Here is a 21,577-nt window from a genome sequence, read left to right as displayed (position 1 = left end):
CCCTCTCCTCTCCCCACGTCCCTGCAGGTGTTGGTGCCACTCTAAGGGTGACAGCCTTCCATCTTTCCACGCTAGTAATGCAAAACCAGCCACTGGCCTCTGCACAAGAGGTGTAAGGGAACATGGAATCTGCACCACGCTCCTCCCTGTACCTGCTATTTCTGCACAGCCAAATATAACCAAACTGCAAACAGAGCCTGAAGGTCTGTCTTAGGGTAAGAAAGCTAGCAAGTTTGCTTTGAAATGTGCTGTTATCCCAGCATTTGTTTGAACCTAGGCACTCATTTCATGGTCTTCAGGAACAAACTGTTTTTAACCCAGCATTTATTCTGCCCTATGCATAAATCTTTCTCCTTCTTTCACTGAAGAAAAGCAAAAGGAAGTTGCAATCACTGCAGTGTTTTACTTCTTGCTGGAGTCTGTGGGGAAAAAGTCAGGGTATAAGAATTCCCAGCTTGGTACCAGTTTCTTTACTGAAAAGGAAATTAGCACCTCTGGAAGCACTGCTTTATTATTCTCCTGCTGTGTGCATTGGGTATTATTAATGCAGAGATTTTTAGGGTCCTAGACCTATTGCTAGGCTTTCTATAGTTCATCTTTAAAATCTGAAAGATTGTGAGATTTATCATTATATGTCAAAAGGGGAAACATCTTCCATAAAACAACACTTGTTTCATTCTAATAAAAAACAGAATGAGGCAAAATCCCCAGGAATTAGATGAAAATGTTTCAAATGAACTGCAAATGAGGTTACTAATTAAGTAAAAATCAAGGTCGGTTTGGAATCAAGTCCTCACCATAATGAGTAAAATACATGCAGTGCAAACTGTATGTCAAAAGTGTTTTATTTCAGTGTTATGGGCAGAGGAAAGTGCTGCTTTCAGTTCTCTGGGTTGAACTTATTCTCAGGCCCTCAACAGTTTTTCTTAAGAGCACAAAATTGCTGAGACCATGGAGCTTTCCTGTTTGCCAGTCAGTTCATCCATCTCTCCCCTCCTGACAAAATGAACACATCTAATTTCAGTCCAGTCTGAAGCCGGAGAGAATCTGCGACTGACTTCTGAAAAACGTGATGAAAATCAGTGGCTGAGCTGGGAAGAGAAATGCAGGTGGATGCCCTCAGTAAAAGGAAGGAAGAATGTTTGTCCTTTCCCTTTGACCAGCAGCTCTTCTGCTTCCTAGGGGTACCCCAAACCTCATGGAAGAAGGGGGTCCAGCCTGTGGGAAGGAAGCACTGCAGAAAGCAGCTTTGTTCCATCTGTTGCTATGGGGAAGGTTGCTTGTATTAAATATTTCCGTTGCTTTGTTTACTTGAGCATATATACAAGTTAGCTAGGGAGTAAACAGAGAATGTAGTGAGCAACCAAGTCAAGGAAACCATGGCCATGAACCTTCAGATGGAGCTGCTGGGTGGAGCCTCCGATGTCTTGTAAAGGCCGTGTCCATGATGTGCTTTTTTTCCTTAGCAGGATCATTAAGGGTATCTCCTCAGCCATGCGTTGTCAAGAAGGGTGTAAAGATGTGCTAGTTGTGCCAGCCACTCTCTCATTAGGTCGCATTCAGCATTGTTGCTGCTGAAATCAAAGATGCAGTGTGTGTGTGGTGGAGCACACTGTCGGGCTACAGCACCTTCAGGAAGTGCTTTTGCATGAATTTATGCCCTATGGAGCCACCATGTTTTTATTATCACCATTAATATTCTTTTGGGCCATCTTTAATGCCTTTGGTTTAGGATGGTGGACAGTACCAGCATATTCTGGAAACAAAGAGATGAAATCAGTTGGATTTCTCTCTCTCTCTCTTTCAATACTGCAGATCCAGCTTGCCTGTCAGGACTCAAGTGTACTTTATACAACAGATGCTACTGAGCACAAAGTTACCATTGTATTTGCCTCACTGAGGTCATGTGGAATCCTTACAAAGTGAGCAGGAACATCATTACATTGCTGGGACTGTGATAGGAATGTAACTCTTGCAAAGCAGTTTCACTTGAAGTGCTAATAGCCTGACTTCATCTGATCAGCTTATAGACCAAACAGCGATTGTTCAAATCAGGAACACAGACCACATATTATAAGGAAGTTGCATCTATATAGGCAAAAACAATGGGAAGCAGCAAGATAAGGAGCTAAGTCAACAGAGAAACTATGTAAGAGTTTATCTGAGATATTCACTTGTTTGGGGAAGGCTCCTGAAGACAAAAGAGTTACAGATCTTCCAAGATAGAAAGACTCACTAATGTGGGCTTTTCCAGGAACCCCACACAAAGGGGAGGAATCCTGAATACTGGGGACTTTTCCAGAGGACAAATTTGTTCTCTTTAACAGTGAGCAATGCAAGAGGAAGGGCAAGAGAATGACTCCTCTAGAGAACATCGTGCTGTGGATAAATAGAGGCACTGAGAACCTGGAACAAAGAAAGGGAGTGCTGGCTTTTGAGGAAGAAGAAGGTCACGTAGTGCACCTGACAAAGGAGATTGTTCAGAAGCAGAACTGTGCTAGTTACATCGCTGTGTCCTTGTGGTTTACTCTTCCCAGCCCTTCTGCTTTGAAGGCCTTCCCTTTGGTGGGCAGGTTAGATGCCCATGAAATAGAGAATGAAGGGAGAAGTGAAATGCAGAGTGCCTGGATTCCCTTGTCAAAAACAATTGCTTTGAACAGCAAGCAGTTTCTTTGCATTATGTTAACGCTTATTGAAAGACCTCTTGTTCCAGTGTTATGTTGACAAGTTTCAGCTCCTCTGCTGTAAACATGGAGCTTCCCCAAGGTTCTGCACTGTATTCACCATTTGTGCACTGCAGAGAATCATGCCTGCAGGACTGGCACTTTGACATTCAATTTCCTTCTATAAAGGAATCAAAGGCAACGATTTCTGTTAGAGCTGGTCCTGTTGGAAAAGGCCAGTGAAGTGGAAAATAAACACATTGTGTTGGAATTTTCATGGGAAAATATTGCTGAAGGGTTTCAGCATGCTTGGAATGCTTCTTTTCTGTACTAACACTGATTGCGTCTTGCGTTAGTATACATTGCAGCTCTAACATTACAAAGGAAACACTTTAACTTCATTGAAATAAAAAGCAAGATCCAAATGGAAAATGTCAAATCAGAATGTAGATAAAACTGCCAGTTTCTGACTTATTCACCATCAGGGAAACACTGCATTTTGCAACCTCGATATTTCCTACTGGCAACACTTCAAACGTATGACCACTACATGATTTTCTGTTTATTCTTCTAAATGAAGTATGTCTGTTTCCTCCTCCCTAATGCTGCTAATGACTCTGTGATAACATGCTGGTGGAATTAAGTGCTGACCAGAACAACATAATATTTACTTGGTTTCCAAGTAGAAAACTGGTAGAACTTTACAGTCATGAAAATGTAGAAAATCTTGGAAGAAGCTGCAGATGTTAAACCCAGAAGGACAGCTGCATATATTCTGATTCATCTGGATGCTGTGTGGAATATATAGCCCTTAAATTCACACCCTCCAAAAATCATTCTTGAGCAGTGTTTGGTTTCCACTGCAAACTGCTTGTAGTAGCTAAGACAAGACTCTGTCCTCAGCTAATGAAAATCTTCAAGTTCTCAGTTCCATTTTTACAATAATGGAATGGAAAAATAAAACCAATTTGCAATGATCTAGCAAACAGAGCGTGGGAAGGATAGCATTTCTGCTTACAGCTAAGTGTATTGTCTTTCACGCAGCAGTGCTGAGGCTTTTAAAAAGCTGTTTTGAACACGAACTCCTGGAGTTAAATGACCTTTTCCTTGCAGGAATTTGTTCTGAGGATTATGGATCAGAACCTCCAACAGCACAGGACCTGGCAATATGAACCTTGTAGTGAGCGGGCATATATCTGCTTTGTCTTCTCTGCAGGTTGCCATAATGGTATGCAAGTTATATCATAGAATCATTAAATATATCACCAATAAAAAGACTTCCAAGGTCACCCAGCCCACCCCCACCATGCCCACTAACCACATCCCTCAGTGCCAATGCATCTCCATGAATGCTTCCCTGGGCAGCCTATGCCAATGCATTACCACTCCTTCTGAGAAGAAGCTTTTCCTAATATCCACCCTGAAAGTTATATATGTGCATATATAAATGCAAATATGTGCAGTCGCTGGAAAACTGTTAAATCCAGAAGCTTGAGATCACTCTTATCTTCTCCAAATAGTGCTGCTGAAACAAGAATATCTTCACATCCCCTCTATGAGTTTGCACCTCTCTTGGCTAACACTGGGTTTTTTGAGAGTTGGGGAAGATCCTGGCTCCAATGCAAGGAGGGATTTCCTCACTGCAGAACAATTCAGGCACAGCCGGTGCATGCAGTGTGTGTGAAATGTGATGCATGCCTCACAGAAACTTAATAATAAACTCTATTAAGCTGATAAGGTTGTCATTGGCATCATTGTAGCAATGCAGGGGTATTTTAATCATTCAGAACATGGTGAAAATTCCACCGGCTTTTCCCCATCGTTTTGGTTAGATTGTGTACGGGGTTTTTGACATAATTTTCCCGAGGCAGAGAGATTACATAACAGGGCTGGCAGCCTGTAAACATTCCCTCAGTCATCGCAGGCAGGAAACAGGTTCCATTTCTTAGAAATCAAGTGGAGGTTGTAACCGCCCAGAAGAAAATCAGTAGATAAATGGCTTCGCTGGGAAATCAGTGCTGAATTTGTACCTGAAACATCTCCATGCTCAGAAGAGTTTTAACATCTTTTTTTTCTGATAGTATTTCCAGTATCCAAATCTGTCTGCGTCATGAAGAAGATAAATCATTCCTACAGAGCCTTGGTGGGAAGAGGCCACAAGCGGGAGAAAGGGGCTGGGGAGAAGGCAAAGATGCTTCCCAAGGCCAAGGAGAGAGAGAAGCAGGAAACAAAGTTGGTAGAAAAACTGAAAAGCTTGGTTGGCAACGTGGTAGAGACTGTTCCTAATGGGCAAAAGGCAGCTGTAAAGAAGGATAAAAGCAAAAATGAGGCAGAAAAATTGCTGGAAATGGAAACAAACAGGAAAGAAGAGGAGAGAGAGATGCCTGCAGGTAACCTTGAAGTTTGCTCTCATCCCAGTCCCAGACCTTCTCAGCTTCCTCCAGCCCCGCAGACTTTTTGTTACTTTCTGGAACAGGGCCTTTAAGTTTTCCTTCTCACTATCCTTCACTTTAATTGATTGTCCTTTATGAGCTGTACACTTTGAGAAGGTTTTGTGACTCACTTTCCCTAAGCTTCATGCACACGTCTCTTTGCTGCTCTTATTTTATCTCTACAAAGACTCCTGATATATCTTGGGGAAAAAAAAGGATGATGTACGTTTGACTTATACCCTGTAGGGTGTGACTGTGCTGCTCTTCCACAGAGTTGTGCATGGATTTTAACTGGATGAAGGAAACTTTTCCTATTTGCTGTGTGTACTGAGGGCAGGAGTGCAGCTTGCCCATTGCTTTGCTGGAGATCCTTGCATTAACCTTTCCCCATTTTGTGTCATGTTCTTCCCTTCAGACGTTTGATTTAACCCTAACTCCATAAAGGAGTTATTTCATAGAGGAAAATTAGTATACATGCAAAAGACTGTTAAGCAAATACTCTTTCATTTTTCACTTGACACACACCCAAAGCAGTTTTCTGATTCCAGTGACTGCAGTGCTTCATCCTGCTAGGCTTTCTATGCAGAAGGCAGAGGATTCCTACTAGCCTTGACTTTGAGCTCTGTGCTCTTTCAGATGTTCTTTCTGTAATTCCTTTGCTCCGTACAAAAAAGGTGCTTCCCTTAGAGAAGGGTTATCATGAATAAACCTGTATTGCCCACAAAAGCAGGTCTGCTGGGATGGCCATGGCAAGCTGCTGCAGACAGCAGCTCAGTGAGCCTAAGGGAGAAAAGAAGAGATAAAAAGGAAAGAGCTTGAAAGTGAGAGCTGCTTGTGCTGAACCTGAAATGAGGACATTTTAAGTAGAGTGAGGAATTTCGGGGTAGCCATAAACTCCATACTTCAATATGTGGGTGTTAAAGTGATAGAGGTGTGAACAAGCATCAAGCTGAGCTGTTATTCTCTCTATTGCAGAGGAAATAATCTGTGGATTCATTGAGCAAGGAAATTTTTCTCAAGCTTGCTGTCATATTTCTCATCTGGAGCAGTCTGGAAATGGTGATGTGGGAAACTCTGAGTCACTTTACACTCTCCTGGCTGAACGAATGTGGTCTGCTGTGAGAAAAGCACTTGGTGGGAGTGATGGGATGCTCCTGCAGCCTTTGCAGTCAGTGGGTGAATCGCTGCAGTGGCAGAAGCAGAAGAAAGAGGAGAGGCTTAGCAGTAAGCAAGGGATGGAGCCGGCTTCCACCTGGCACCCAAACTTCTGGGAGAAAGATCTGGAGAAAGAACTAACGCAGTACTGGACAGCCCAGATTTCCCCCTTTATTCCCACTGGTGATGCAGATGAGTCTGCACTAAAACAGCATCTGAGTCAGCTGGAAACAACATTCCTCCTCAACCTGGAGCATAGAAGTGGTGCCTTCAAAGAAGCAGGACTGCTCATCCCCTACACACGGTGCTGCCATGCTTCCTTGTCCTCTCACCTTTCTGCCCTTACTGACAGTGAGCACTGTACCTTCAGCCAAGGGCTCTTAGTTTATGAATGGTGCCTGGAAGCATACAAAAGGTATGTCTGGAGGACATTCTGTGGACTACTGTTGTTTGCTGGGCCCTCTCATTGCTTATCTGGCTTGCGGGCTGACAAATTGTTTCCATTTTTCCTTCATTAGTTTTCAGGCCATGTGAAAAAATACAGCAGAAGAGCTGCATACCTGGCCCAGTGTGAACTCAAAGCCTTGCCCTGAGAATGCTTTGTAGCTGTCACTGAAGCCTGAACCTACTTAGCTTTTCCGCTATTTCTTTGTGTATGGTGATGGTAGAGGAGATGTTTGATTTTCTGTATTCATGTTTGCTTTGCTACTTAACAGCATTAGTCTAGAAACACAATCACAGAATGGGTTGGGTTGGAAAGGTCCTTAAAGCCCACTCAGTTACAAACCCCTGCTGTGGGCTGGCTGCCCCCTACCAGCTCAGGCTGCCCAGGGCCCCATCCAATCCAGCTTTGGGCACCTCCAGAGATGGTGCACCCAGAGAATCTAATTATGTCCCATTAGTTTTCAGACTTTTTGGCTTATTTGGTTGCTTCCATGCAAACCTAGAGTTTCTCTGTTCTTTGTATAATTGCTCTCATAATGGTCAGCTGCTAATCAGTTCCTCAGCTGGGCTCCTGAAGGAGGGAGGTGGTGTGATGGGTCATATATATGGGAGATGTGAGGTCAGGACGCATCCCTCTTGCTGCTGCTTGTTTTTCAGTAAGATTAATGGGTTGCTGAAATGATAAAAACATGCGTTCTGAGTTTCTTCTGCAAGAGGTCTAATTGAATAGCAAGTGTAGGAAGGAGGAAAATTAAAAAAAATAAATAATAGGAAAAGGGCATGAAAAGGATCATTGAACATGTTGGGGCTGTGCCAGTATTAATGAGCACTGCTGGGTGTTTGTTGCATGCCCTATGAGTCCCCAGCATAGAGGAGGGAGTGCCAGGTAGGAGGTTGAATCAGATGGGAGACTCAACTCTTGCCTTCTACATGCAGGGGCAGTGGGACGCAGCTGGGACCCAGGCAGAGCTTCCAGCACAGTGATGTGCAGAGTCTCATGTGGATTATTCTGAAGACAGAAGAAAAGTTACTTGCAGTCGCCCGGGTAAGGACTCAGTTATTGAGGATACTAGATTTGCTTGATATGTGGACCCCCTCACAGCCCTCTCCAGCCTTCTGGATTGACACTGCTGAGGCTAGAACAAAGATTACTTCCAGACCCCAGTGCCTTTTTGACTCAGCTAATGCCCAAATGCAGGACCAGAAGTTACTGCCCTCCTCTTCCCCCTCCCCATGAGCAGAGTGTTGTATCACACTAGGGATAGTGCTCTATATTGCAGTTTTCCTTAAGTGCCATTCCCCCTGTAGCCCTAAGGTAGTAATAAACATGGGAGCAGAGGCACCAGCTGGTGATAATATCCTTAAAAGCTACTGATTTCAGTGCTTGAATCTGAGCCTCTTCATGGGCTGTTTTAAATCGTCACCCTGGGGAAGACCATGTGATCCTAAGGGCTTATTTTAGCACTCATTTCAAGGAAGGAAATGACTACAGACATGGTAGTGCTAATGAAGTTGTCTCAGAGCGTGACATTGAGTCACTGACAAACTCTCAGAGCTGCTAACAGTGACGGAGAATTGAACTCTTTATTTTTTTCCCCCTAGTGTCGTGACTGGGGGAAGCTCTATAAGCACAGGCATTCTGCCTTCTGGGCACACCATCCACTGAGCAGGCTCACCTAGATCTGGCAGTGGCTATAAATGCTTGTGCCATGATGCTCCAAGCTGGCTGCATTTTTTGCACGTCTTACAGGTCTGCCCAGAGAGATGGTGGGTGCCCCATCCCTGGAGACAGCCAAGGTCAGGCTGGACGGGGCTCTGGGCACCTGATGGCGCTGTGGGTGTCCCTGTTCATTGCAGGGGCTTGGACTGGATGCCATGTAAAGGTCTCTTCCAGATCAAACAATTTTATGACTTTACTATCTGTGAATTATCTATGTAACTGTGACTGTAAGTCCTTCAACTCTGGTTTTGCCATTTCAGTGGATGGCTATATATTTCTGAATGAGAAGAAGCAGAACAGAATGAGCAATAGCCTGCTTCACCTGTCACTTACCTTTGTCACGGGGAGTGCCAGCCTCACACCTCTGCAAACTCAAAGCATTTTCAAAAGAAGTGAGTGATGAGAGCTGTGACCACATCACAGGCTTCTGTGATCTCAGATGTCACACGGGGTTCAAAGCAGCTCCCAAATGTCACTGTGGGGAACGTGGCCAGCTCTGGGTATGGGCAGTGGTACCTCAGTACTGACATGTCCAGGGCAAGAGGCCTTTGTGCCTTTTGAGGTTGAGAAATTGGTGAGCTGGTAATTATGGTGTCATTGATGTGGTTATTGATGGGTCGTCCCTATCCTTGCTGCACTGGAGTATTTGACATGAGTGCAGGGGAAGCTAGAGGTTATTTATGGCTCTGCTTGTTACATCAGAAACTCATGTGCTCTGTCTGTTGGTGCATGGGGTGCTGGTGTCACCGCAAGGGGTACAGAGGGCGGGCTCACATCACCTGGTCCAGAGCAACCAAGTGCTCTGGTTCAACGAGTTACTGCCCTGCAGAGAGTTACTGTGTGCTTTGTCCCATTGTGCAGCAAGACCTTTGTGTTGGTTAAAGTTACTTTGCAGCTGGGGCAGGCCAGAGATTTTGGTGCAGCTCAGCTTGGATCTGTTGTCTCAGCACATCCTGCTCAGCGATTGCTTGCAGTCAGGTGATGGCACTCTGAAAGGAATTTGTTCTTGAGTTGTTTATAACCACTTATTTGCCTTTGTTTAACACCTTTAAATGAAAGTGTCAGAGCAGTTTTGGGAACACTTTTGATGAAATTCTTCAGTGACAGCCATAAATTTTGTAATTCATCAGCCAGAAGAGAATGAAGACAAAAATAGAAGATCAGGCTTTACATTCTTTCTATTCCTTTGGTGAAAGATGCAGAAATAAACAAATAACTAAGCCAGGCTTTTGAATTTAAAGCTTCTGTAAAGGTCAGATCATGTTTTAAGCAACGAGCCCTTTCTCTACAGTGTTAGTTTTGTTTTCATAGTCAAATGAAAATAGCACAAGCCAGCCAAGCCTTGGGAAATTTCCCATCACACCGCCTCATGGGGCTCATCATGCTGTGACAGTAGCTCTAAACACGAGCCCGACTCTATTGGTACTCACATGTCCCTGGCTCGAGTGAGGGAATGCTTTTCATTAGAGCTGGCTGGTTTATGTGGTGCTGGTTGGAGTTGGGAAGGGTGGAAAATCTCAGCTACAGTCTCTGGCAGGCTTTGTGCCTATGTGTTGTTTTGCTGTGTGGGCACCGTCACTGGAGCTAAGCTAGCTAGGGAAGGCTGTAGATAACCCGAGCTGACACCGGGATGAAAGGACTCTGTAAATCTCTTAAACTCAAGCAAACAATGTAGAACAAAGCAGGACAATGTTATTAGGTCAGCTGGAAAATTGCCAGGTTTTGGGTTAAATGAGATGGCCAAAAAACAGAGGCAGAAATTCATCTAGCCTAAATGTATAATGAAAGGCTGGGAAACTTAACTCATCACAAATGCCATCACATCTCAACTGTTCTTCTTTCTTTGTTATAATTTTTTTTTTTTTTTTTTTTTTTTTTTTTAAAGAAGGAAGTAGGGAAAGCCCTGAATGAAGCCTTTGATACTGGGGAAACCCCTTGTGCAGATGCTGCAATCATTCAGGTAAACTGGGAAGGGAGCTGAAAAGCTCACATCCTTTGTTGGAGTCGCATCGTTGCACACAGCTACTTAGGTAATTGGCAAGATCCAGTTTTGCATATTTTAGGCTTAGCTCAGTGCATTACAAGCTTGCAAGTCAGCTGCCACATTCTGACTGCTTCTCTTGGCCCTCAGACCTGCCTTTTTCTCGAGTTTTTGGATCAAGATCTGCAGAAGCACCAAAATAAATCCTGGAGATTACACCTGGCAGAAGCTGGGTAGAGATAGAGGACAGCTGACAGGGCCCTCACATCAGCTGAGATGCTGTAGATATGGTGGTCTTATCTCCAACATCTGGTCATGTCTCAGCCCTGAGGGTTTGGCTGTGCTGTGCACACAGCTGGTAGGTTTGAGTGTTCTGTGGTGGGTGATAAAGAGCCCAGATAAAATACAACCCTTAAGAAATTGTCACTTCCTCAATTTTCTCAGGCTGACCCCTGAAGTTCAAGTAGCATATGAGCACCATGCTGTGGAAACTCATCAGCTGTGGTTTCCTGACACTCTGACATAGTGTGTTTTATCCTGTCACCCTTCTGGTGATCTTTCACATCTGTTCTGAGCAGTGGAAAATGTGGAATGTCACGCTTTGTGTCTTGCTGACTCTTCCCAGAGCACTGAGATAACACAGCACACACGTCCATCTATCTCCTTTTATCCATCTGCCTCCCTCCCCCTTGCAAGCTTTTGTTTCCATAGGGCAGTGTTAAGTTGTCACCAGCTCAAGCCTGCCCCAAGTGGGCTGGGTTTTATCTGTCTGGCACAGCTCACCTGCTTGTAGACACCTGAGCTGTATTCCTATTTACTGCAAAAAGAAAAAAAATGGCTTTGGAATCCACAGATATTAACAGAGAAGACAAAAGCAGCCCAGCACATCAGTGAGAGCCTAAGGGAGAAGGTGGAAGCTGTATGCCTGGAGGAGTACCTGACCTTCCTGAACAGGTAAGGGGGATGCTGTTTTCCCTGTTGGCATGACCTCAGTGCTCAGCAGAATGAAATACTGGTGTAGCTACTGGCAATCCTGTTTTCAGATCCTAACCACAGCCAGAAAGAGGCTTCATGGCTTAATGGCCAGGACTGGCTCTTTCTGCACTGCTTGTGTTTCCCAGGCCTGGTGCTGCTTCCTGGCTCCCTGTAGGCTGAGAGCTCTGCTCTGTTGTTCTTCTTGGTGCATGATGAATACTGTGTTCTCATCTTTTGCCCTCTCACCATTTCTTTGGACTTTCTTCATCTACATGTTGACGCAAAGTATCTCCCTCCATTTCTATCCTGCACAGCAGAAAATGGTAGTGCTGCTGGTTGTAGATGATGTAACTCAGAAAGAGACATGATTTAAGATCCTTAGCTTCTCACATTATAAAAAGAAGGAAGTTCCTGTAATAGACAATTGTTCAGGAGCCACTTGTGAGATCGAAGCTGCGATGAAGCGGTCAATAGACTTTGTGGGTTGTTTCTGCACGTCAAGGCTTTTAGTGTTCTGCAATTTCATCAGCAAAGCCAAGTTGCTTCCCAGAAGCAAGTGTTGCAGTGTTGTGTTACAGAACACACCAGCTTAAAAATATGTCACCCCATTCTGATTTAGCTATGAAAACAAGGTCAGAAGCTTTCTCCAGCATGATTGCTTCCATGAGATCTCCAGCAGCTTGCGAATCATTGAGAACTTCTGCATTCTCAGGTAAGGAACCAGACCCTGGTAGCATCTGAAGTGATGGGAACTTCCTACTTTCTGATTCTCTTCTAACTCTGCTGAGGGGTTGGCTGTGCCTCCAGCTGGATCTGGAGCTCCACGCACACCATGTAGTGAATGTTAAGTGTGGGAGGAGCTGGCTGTGGCCTTTATCCTGGCCAACTCTGCTGTGTGTTGATTAGTGGTTCCCTTCCCTGGCCTGATTATCTCTCAATAGGAAAATTCCATAGATGTTGCACTTTGATGCATGTGCTTATGTACTTCATGGTAAGCCCATGCTCAAGTGCTTTGCTGAATGAAACCCTGTTGAACATGCCAGGATTTTCCTGAGGCTGTTTGTAAGGAAGGAAGGAAGCAATAAAGCACAGAAGGGTGGGGGAGGCTTTTTGCACCTCCAGACTAATTTCAGAAGTGTTTACAGCAATAGAAAAAATGAGGCTGCTTCTGTTCTTTCTCTGTAAAAGCATCTGAGGATCTCCAGAGTCAGCAAAATCCACCTTATGCACAGTGCTTGTTTGACACCAGGAACTTGCAATGAGCCTGTAGCTGTTTTGTTTCTTGTATGTGTATGTTGCTACTGCTGGATCCTAAACTGAATACTAATGAGACTCCTTTATGTAATCCTTTCCAGTGATACTAAAAGCGAAGATACACACTGAGCTTTTCCAGAAAGTAAAATGTCTGGTTTCAAACCAGTGATCATTTTAACATGGTTTTGCTGTCTTGAAGACTATTCTGATGGAATATAATTGTTCGCCTTGTATTTGTTGAGTGTCAGAGGCTCACAGAATGCTCACCAAGCCTCCATTTGTCAAGGCCTCTTCAGGCCTTTTCATTTTTGGAAATAGTAGCTTTTTCAGTCATTTAAGCTCACTTAATGGAGCTGTCCAAGAGATGGAAGCACCCATGTGGGTCATTGAGGTTACCCTGTGGTAACCCTATAGACCCCCATATTCCCCCCTCAAGCCCCATAGACCCCCATACCCCATCATAACCCCATTACCCCTTCATACCCCAAGCTATTTCCCTGGGGAAAGAGCTTTGATATGAGAGAACACCCTGATTTGATCTGATCAATTTTTTCAATGTCCTTTTTTGTTTCTATGCAGAAATGTCTGGTATAAGTTAACGTACCTTTGTAGTGCCAGCACTGATCAGGATGTTAAGATAAAAAGAATTATAGACAGGACAGAAGACGACATTATGGAGCATTTTCTGCAGACAGTCACTTCTGAAGTCAAGGTATGGGAGACCCATGTTAATACTGAATGTTTTCATGATGTCAGGCAGGCACCCACTTCAGGGGCGTATATTAATACTTGGTGTTGTGCTAGAAATAAGTATCCCATACCACCTGTGGGGACCCAGACCCCAAGGGCTGAGCTCCACTTGAGCGGAGTGCTGTATGTTCTTAGTAGTTGGGTATCTTCATTTGGCAGTGATAATCCACAAAACCCAAGATGGAGGTGGGTAGTCAGGAATTAGACCCCGAGAAGCTGTGGATGCTCCATCCCTGGAAGGCATTCAAGGCCCATTTCTCATAGTTTTATATCTTCTAGGTTTGGGTTTAAGAACTTAATATATCCTTCCTGATTTTGAATTGTTTCTGTCTTCCATGTTTTGCTTTTATTTGAAATAAATGTACAGGATGCTGCAGCTTGTGGTGGAGTCTTCCTTTTATTTTCCTGAGGGCAGAAAGAGCAAAAGCACAGCAACCCACACGATGTCTCCACATGTGCACTCTGACTCTGCCTCTTTTCCTCAGGGAACACTGAAGGATCATTTCAGAAAGAGTGACAGTGGTTTCAGACGCACCCTTGAAGTCTTAAAGCAAAGCTTTTTGGTGTTTAAGAGGAAAAAAACAGACAAATATCAGGTAAGAAATAAGGAAGAAAGAACAAGATATTCAGAAGTTGCTAAAAGTAGTCCATGAACCTCTACATGTGCAGCATTCCAACATTAAACTGAACTTCCATTTTTTTCAATAGAAAGTTTGTTACAGATCTAGTGGTCTCAGTCCAGTTCCTCATAGTTGGGCATCTACTTCCCCATGACAGCTATGACCTTTCTGTAATCTCTCAGAGAAACCAAGAAGAGTAGAAATGAGAAAACCAAAACCAAAACTCTCCAGACAGAGTGGGAACGTTGAGCTGTCTCTGTTACTGCAGTTGCCCCAGTACCACTTTATTGGTATGCTAAGCGTTGGACTCCCTTTCTCATTCCTTCAAGTTCTGCAGGCTTTTTGTTGCTGGAAACAAAAGTGGAAAACAGTAATGGAACAGAAAAATTAGCAGTTATTCTGCTGTTGTTCAGAGCCTGTCACTGGGTGTTATGTCACATCAGTGCTGGGGTAAGCTGTGGCTCAGTGGTCAGCCAGAGCTGTCTGTCTCTTGCTTTGTCTCTTTTGGACAGGGCTGGGGATTTCCTGTACTTTTGGACTGCAGCCTAAAACTGGGCTGATTTCTCTACTAATGAAAATGGGTTTTCACCGCAGCAGACCATTTCCCCTTAGAAATGTTCACTCTTCCTCCTTCTTCAAGCACTGCTTGGTCTTAGCACTGATGTTTCTTAGCAGGTTGTGCATGGCTTAGAAGTACTCATGTGAGCTTTGCCCAGCCACAACGGTGTGCCCATGGTTATGGCCATGGGATGTGTCTAGCAGGAATGTTCCAAGGAGACTGGACCTTGCATTGTCTGTAATCCAAGATCTCCCAAAGCTATGCTGGTTGCTAGCTTGGTGCTATGCCAAGCATTACCTTGCCACTCCAAAGCATGAGTGGAGCTCAGCCAACTGGTCCCATTGCTTTTGGTTGGATGTTTCCACACTTACTATCACTGTTATCCACATACAGCTTGTAGTCATCCACATACGGCTTGTACTATACCAGGGATGCTTAAGCAGAGAAATGGGACATCCTTCTGCATAGGCCTACACTGGTCAGAATCCTATATGTATGGTCTGCTCCTTGTTCATTATTCTGCTGAGTATAGAGGAATTAATTTAGTCTTCTTTGCTCTTGAATAGGACCTAGTGAAGTCTGTGAACAACATAATTACTAAGGAATATGTGCAAGCTTTTCTGGCCACTTGCAGGAAATTGTCTGTGAAGAGGAGGTGGCAGATGGTCAGCAAGATGGAAGAAGATCATAGGATGCTGTATACCATCTTTAAAGAGTGCTTAGTAAGTCTTTGATATGGTTATGGTTTTGCTCTGTCATGAAGAAGAGAGAAAGGCTCCGAAAGCAAGAGACGAGCTTAAGAGATCTTAACCACAATGGTATCTAGCTTCATAGAAATGTAAATCAGGGGCTGGAAGACAGCTTTTCCTATCTGCCAGAAGCTTTTAGTTTGTAGTTTTGAAATGTGTGACTAGAGTAGGCGAGATTCACATTCCTGCCACTGAAATAAGAATGAAGTACATTCCTCTAAACTGGTAAGACAGCTCTAAGGCTGTCAGCTCCCCCAGGCAAGACTTTGTGCCTTAGAATGTGTACACAGATGAGGAAGGGGTGTCTGAAGAGCTGTGCTCCTGCCTTGCGCTTTCCCTCCAGGCTCTGGAACGAAGAATCAGCTGCTCCACATCTTCACCTTCTCCATGGGTTGCCCCATATGGCTGCTCATCGTTTGCCTTGGGATATAGCTGTTGTTGCCCTCCCATCTAACCTCTTCCTTCCCTGCAGACCCTGCCATGGCTGCTGCTGGCTGCCTGTGCTTTTAGCTGAAGACCTGCCTTCCCTAGAGTGATCAGTCACTGATGTGCCAGTGCTTCGAGAAATCGGGGTGTTGGGAAGAGTGAGGGGATTCTCTAGTGTTAACCCTGAGGCTTACCAGTAATGCTGTGCTCAGCATCAGCTTTGGCTGCAATGTGCAAGGACAGCTGGTTTCGTAGTACAAACGAGATATGAGAAATCTAATTATCTGTCAAAGCTCTACGTTCCGCTTGGGTGAAAAAAGCCTGCATCTCGTTAGTACAGTTTCCCTCACATCCCTACTCTATTCTCTTTCTTACTTGATGCGGATGCACTGAAAACCTGGGGGAGGAAATGCATAAGCAGCTTGCAGGGGGCAGCCTGATACTCAGTCAGATGAGGTACATGGTTGTGCATGCAAAGTATGTGCTGTACTGCTGACTGAATTTATTGTGCAGTTGCTGCTCAGGCTTCACCTGCTCCTTGCCCAACTGTGCCATCCGTTCAGGCTCTTCCTTCCATTCTGTTTCAGAACACACTAGGAAATACTTTCTTTCCTCAGAGCAATACCTGTCCTAAACAATACAAGCATCCAAACACTGCTGACAAGCCGCCTCTTCTTTGTCTTTTTAGATTGCAGGCTGTTTACCTCCAACGTTTCCTGTCTATATAGCACTCAACAAGATCTGACACCTTCTAATTAATTAGCATTTTGTAATAATGAGCTTGCCAAGTACGAAGCTTTGCAGTATTGGTGCATTAGGAGCTGAGTACAGCATGTGCGCTGTGCAGAGCTGAACATGTTGTGTGTCTGCAGTGCGGAGGAGGAGAGAGAAGGCTGTCTGCAAGTATTACTATTGCTTTTGATTTATGTTCAGTGCAGAGATGAATTGCGCAGAAGATCTGGCCTGCTGTTTCTAATGCCCCATGGAGAACCTGGCCTGGTTTGGCAGCCTGCTTCCCAAGTGTGCTTTGTCACAGAGTCTCTGTTGACATGATGGCATCAATAATTCAGAAAGGCAATTTAATTGCACTACAGCACCAATGAGAAATGTGGACAACACCCCTCACTCAGCAGCTCATCCACATTCTGCTTCCCTCAACTTCTCTAAAAATGCTGTGTGTGCCTTGCTAGATTTTTAAGGCTTCTTTCTTTTGTGTGCTCCAGTTCAGAGAGAGCTGGTCAGGCACAGCACAGTGCTCAGATCCTTTACAGTACCCAGCCCTGCTTCCCTTTGTCTGATACAGCATCTGTGTTCCTTCACCTGCTGTGTTTTCTCCTAACTAGGAGGGTCAATGTGCTTCTTGTGCATGCACAGGCAGCCACACGAAGCTCCTAACCCATGGAGTGAGAACCAGAATGTGATGGGAGGCCACATCCTAACATACATCACTTCCCTTGCCCTGAACACCCCTTTGCTTCTCCTCCCAGGGTCCCACAGCTGGTGCTCTCAAGGATCCCATTCAAGCAATTTTAACACTTATTCAAGCTCCTGATGCTGAGGGGATGAAAATAGCCCTGCTGCCCATACCCAGCGAATTTCCTGATCTAAGGTAATTTTTTTTACATAGTATCTGCACAAATACTTGCCACTAGAACAACATTAGCCCTGTGAGATATTCTCTTTGCAGTGCGCTGGCTATTTCCACATAATCCAGTGAGAGCACACACTTCAGTTTTTCATAGGAAGCTGTTGCTCTGAAGGCCAAAAGCGTGAATAGCTTCAAACAGGGAGCAGACAGTTTGTGGTATATAATTGTCGTAGTTCCTATTCAATGTGACAGTCATGATACAAATCCTAGCGAAGGAAGTCCCTTAACTGCAGACTGCCAGAAGCGAAAAAGAAAGACAAAGAGATCATGTTATGCTTGGCCTGGATTCCATATTCTTTTCCTAAGCATTTGCCTCTTTTAAAGAAGCAGTACTGAGCTATAAAGATGTTTATGATACAGCATAAGGGTTCTTATTCTCTTATTACACACACATATAGATAGATAGATAGATAGATAGATAGATAGATAGATAGATAGATACACACACCATATATATATATGATCAGCAAAGCAGTGCTAGGTAATTCCATGTGAGGAGAGGAAAGAAACGATAGATGCTTTAAAATGATCCAGTGTAGAGTTGCCCCAAACCCATTATGGAAGATGTCAGTTTTTTTCCAGGAGAAAACTGAGCTGATGATTTTCACAGCTCCATGTGCACAGATTGACATGACTTTGAGCTCAGTCATGTCATGCACAGCCCTGGTGTTATGGCCTCTTCCTTTCTTGGTGGCCAAAGCATGTCAAAAAACAGGTTCTGAACCTAGAGTAGTAGAACCAGCAGTGCCTGGCCCAGCAATGTGGGGTGGTGAGAAGCAAATCTTTCCCCTTGGTTCTTTCACTGACCCGTCCTCTTATCCTTTTGAAAAGGGAAGAACATCTGAACGCAGTGTTGGACATCAAGGAGCCACTCCGCCGAGAAGATAGAGATGCTCTCCTGAAGATATTTCGTGATAATTGTAGGAAAACTGAAACAGAAAACAACCTGCTTTTTGAAGATATAGAAGTAAAGCCTGGAATGTATAAATGCTGTTGCTTTTGTTGTTAGGGAAGGTAAGTGTGTGTGTGTGTGTGCTTCAGAGTGATGTGTACATGCATGGGCCTGCCTGCTTCCAGGGGCATGGAATGCCTGTGGCTGTAACATCACCTCTCTGAGCATCTTGTTGCTGTACACTCCATGTATGCTTTCCTTGCTCTGGGTGCAAATTTCCACACCGTGAGGCATCACATTGTAGGTGGTGAAGGGAACTGAATGCTGAGAAGTGTGATTCAGCTTACAGCAGCAATAAAGGAGAAGACAGGGCTTTTCCTCCCTGTTCTTTCCTCCTGTCTGTGCATCCCTGCAGCAAGGCTCCTCTGCAGCATCCTCCCCCTCCTGGACCATTACGTTATGTGCACCTGCAACCAGGCAAATGCTTGTGCCTCTTTTCAGGTCCTCTCTGTTTAAAATTATCTTGCAGTGGAGAGCATGGAGCCGTTTGCTTCACTTGAAATAATCTGTAACATCTTTTCTGTCTGAATTTGTCCAGCTGAATTTTGTTTCATCTGTGCCATCCCAGAGCCCGCTGCTATCAGAAAGCTCAGTTAATATTTACAGACTGTCACCAGTCACCTTCTGTTGGTTAAGCTGAATAGATTGAGTGTCTCAGGTTGAAAAGTACTGTCCCTTTGCACCGCCTCTTCCTCTGCTCTCCCATGTCACTGTGTATTTATAGTTCCCCATGTTAGCAGAGCAAGGATGAGTTACGCAGAGCTCTGACCTGGGGCTCCAGGCACAAGCAGACAGGTTGCTCTGTTATAAAGAAGAGAAAGCAATGAGAGAAATAATTAATAAGCAAGCACACTTCCTCCTTACAATGAAAACTGATTCAGATATAATGTTTGGGTTATCAGTAAGCTCTTTAAAGTAGTTATCTAATACACCACTTTTGCCTTAGAAGAGATGTCCAGGAATATGCTTTTAAAATACTGCAAATCACTTAATCTCCTATTTGCTGAAATCCCTTGTGAAAGTAGGCTCCCAAATCCCAGAACTGGCTGGGCTGCAGTGTGGCGGAAACATTTGCACTACAGATTGGTAGTCTCATTCCAGCTCATATGTAGCAGTGAAACTGGTTGTGAGATCAAGGAAAGGTCGCCTTGATTTACAATAAAGGCAGTGAGGCACTGGCACAGGTTGCCCAGAGAGATGGTGGATGCTCCATTCTCAAAGACAGTCAAGGTCAGGTTGGACAGAGCTCTGAGCACCTGATGGAGCTGTGGTGTCCCTGCTCAGTGCAGGGAGGTTGGACTGTGTGGGAGATGCAGCAGTCAGCTTGGCCTCACTGAACACTGACTTGTTGGTAATGAGGCTCTGGAAAGTAGACAGATGGTTTGAATAAGCAGGGATGTTTTGTAACTAGGCATAAAATAAGCTCTCTGCTGTTATGAAGACTTGTTATGGAATTTGCTTGCTTTCTAGCCAATGGATTGTTAGTGGAAATGTACAAAATGCACATGTTTCTTGCTTTCAGTCAGACCTACTGTGAGAAACATGAAGTTCTCTCTCCTACGTGGCAGAATCTGCAGTCACAGCTCCTGGAAAGCTTCATGGACTTGTGCAGTTGGATGCATGAAGAAGCATGGCAGCTATGGAAGCCAGAATTCCTGCACTCCTGCAGGAAAACCACATGGCCCAGATCCTAATGTTCTATGCAGTGACCAAGCAGAAGTTGATTGGGATATGGTTGAAAAACTTTCCTTTAAAAGTGCTTAGAGAATGCTGCTCAGCTGCGTCCTGGTGGTTATCCCCAGGATGTGCTATGATGGTGTGAAGGAGAAGGTTCCCCTCTGCCAGATTTCTGTTTCACACAGTCTCATGCATAACAAGGGACTGCTGCACCATACAGTGTCCTAGCAGGTGATACAGTATGCCTACCCCAGGGCAATCTGTAGAGCCTAGCCACGGGAGCATGGGGCTGCCATGGGCATGGTGCAGGATCCAGCCCCTGTAAGCCTGACCTTTCCCTTGTCACACCAAGGTCACAAGCCCCAAGAGTGGGAGCAGAAGATGGTACTTGTCCTCGTGTCTCTTTACAGGATGGGGACATCTCCTTGTGGGATGGCGAGCTCTCCATGTACAACTTTCTCAGCTGGTGCTGGAGCACTTTTGCATTCATTTTTGTACCTCAGTTACTGGAACTTTCCTCTTGCTGTGTAAAGTAGCTCCTTTGGAGAGGGAGTGGAAGGCCTTGAGGGAAGTAGGCAGTGAAAGGAGCTGTTTGTCCCAGCCTCTGGGCAAGGTCTGTGCTGTTTTCAGATGTAAATAGGCAGTTCCGCTGAGGGAAGCACTAACTTTCTAGTTATCTATGGACTGTTCACACTCTCAAGCTGGATTTCATTCAAGGCCCTCCTTTAATTTAGGTCATTACAGACCTGCTCCTCTCTGGCCGTGTAAACAAGAAAAAGCTCTGCTACTTCAGGTCTACTGGTGCTGCTGCTGAACACAGGCTCTTCTCTAATAGGAAAAGGGGCAACTTGTACATAATGTGCAAGCTTGCATGGCTGGGGCTCCTGGGTGCAGGTCTGAATGGGTGCCACCATGCTTTGCAGCACCATGCCATGCAAACAGCCCCTTTGGAAGTGCCAGCGATGAAGCCACATCTTGGGGTGGCTCTGCAGGGTGATGGACTCCTGTCACAGCGTGCAGTGCTGTGCTGGAAGTGCTGACAGCCCTGCAGGCACACCGGGTCATTTGTCCTCCCATGCTGCCTAATAGCACATTTTTTCAGTGGCAGGAAATGATTACAGCCCCAAATCTGTGACAGCGGGATTAGAGGCAGCCTCTGTTTATTGGAATTTCAATCAACGAACCTTCCAGAGAACGTAAATAAAAACCCCTTTGACATTTTGATCGTGCCTGCTCTAAAAATAATTCCACCGCACTTGAGAGATCCCTGCCACAGACATTTTGATTGCTACATCCATCTCTTCCATTTGACATTCACGGGCAGACAAGGGTATGTTCTACTCACCGGCAGAGCCAGGGAGCCCTAGGGGATGGATTTGACCTGTGGTGAAATGGCTGGGCCATGCTGGGCATGCAGTCGTCATCTGCTCTGGGTGCTTGTGTAGGATAAGCACTGCTTTCAGTAATGCCTCTTAATGGCCCATGTGTGGCATCAGATCGTGGGCAGGGCAAGTAAAGACTTGGCTTCAGGAGGTAACCTCGGCTGAGGAGCTTTGTCCACCAGGTTGAGTG

General features: G+C 44.9%; 1 protein-coding gene across 5 annotated transcripts; it reads left to right on the top strand.

Moving 5' to 3' along the window:
- The first annotated feature begins 1,772 nt into the window (after positions 1–1,772).
- On the top strand, positions 1,773–21,229 carry LOC107315372 (exocyst complex component 3-like). 5 transcript variants are annotated; one of them, XM_015865698.2, is made up of 13 exons: positions 2,718–3,891; positions 4,745–5,053; positions 6,071–6,665; positions 7,631–7,739; positions 10,303–10,374; positions 11,249–11,349; positions 11,990–12,082; positions 13,204–13,336; positions 13,860–13,970; positions 15,120–15,275; positions 17,216–17,337; positions 18,208–18,390; positions 19,851–21,229. In XM_015865698.2, exons 1-12 carry the CDS (start codon positions 3,759–3,761, stop codon positions 18,383–18,385), a joined length of 2,112 nt encoding a protein of 703 aa, XP_015721184.1. In that variant the 5' UTR covers positions 2,718–3,758; the 3' UTR covers positions 18,386–18,390; positions 19,851–21,229. The 5 variants fall into 5 exon arrangements, with proteins under 5 accessions (XP_015721186.1, XP_015721184.1, XP_015721183.1 ...); XM_015865697.2 differs by having other exon boundaries at positions 10,300–10,374; positions 19,855–21,229; XM_015865696.2 differs by having other exon boundaries at positions 2,721–3,891; positions 10,300–10,374.
- Positions 21,230–21,577: the final 348 nt, after the last annotated feature.

Source organism: Coturnix japonica, chromosome 5, assembly GCF_001577835.2.
Source record: "Coturnix japonica isolate 7356 chromosome 5, Coturnix japonica 2.1, whole genome shotgun sequence".
NCBI classification, from domain to species: Eukaryota; Metazoa; Chordata; class Aves; order Galliformes; family Phasianidae; genus Coturnix; species Coturnix japonica.
The sequence above is the reverse complement of the archived record's forward strand: the minus strand, read 5'-3'. Positions and strand labels throughout refer to the sequence as shown.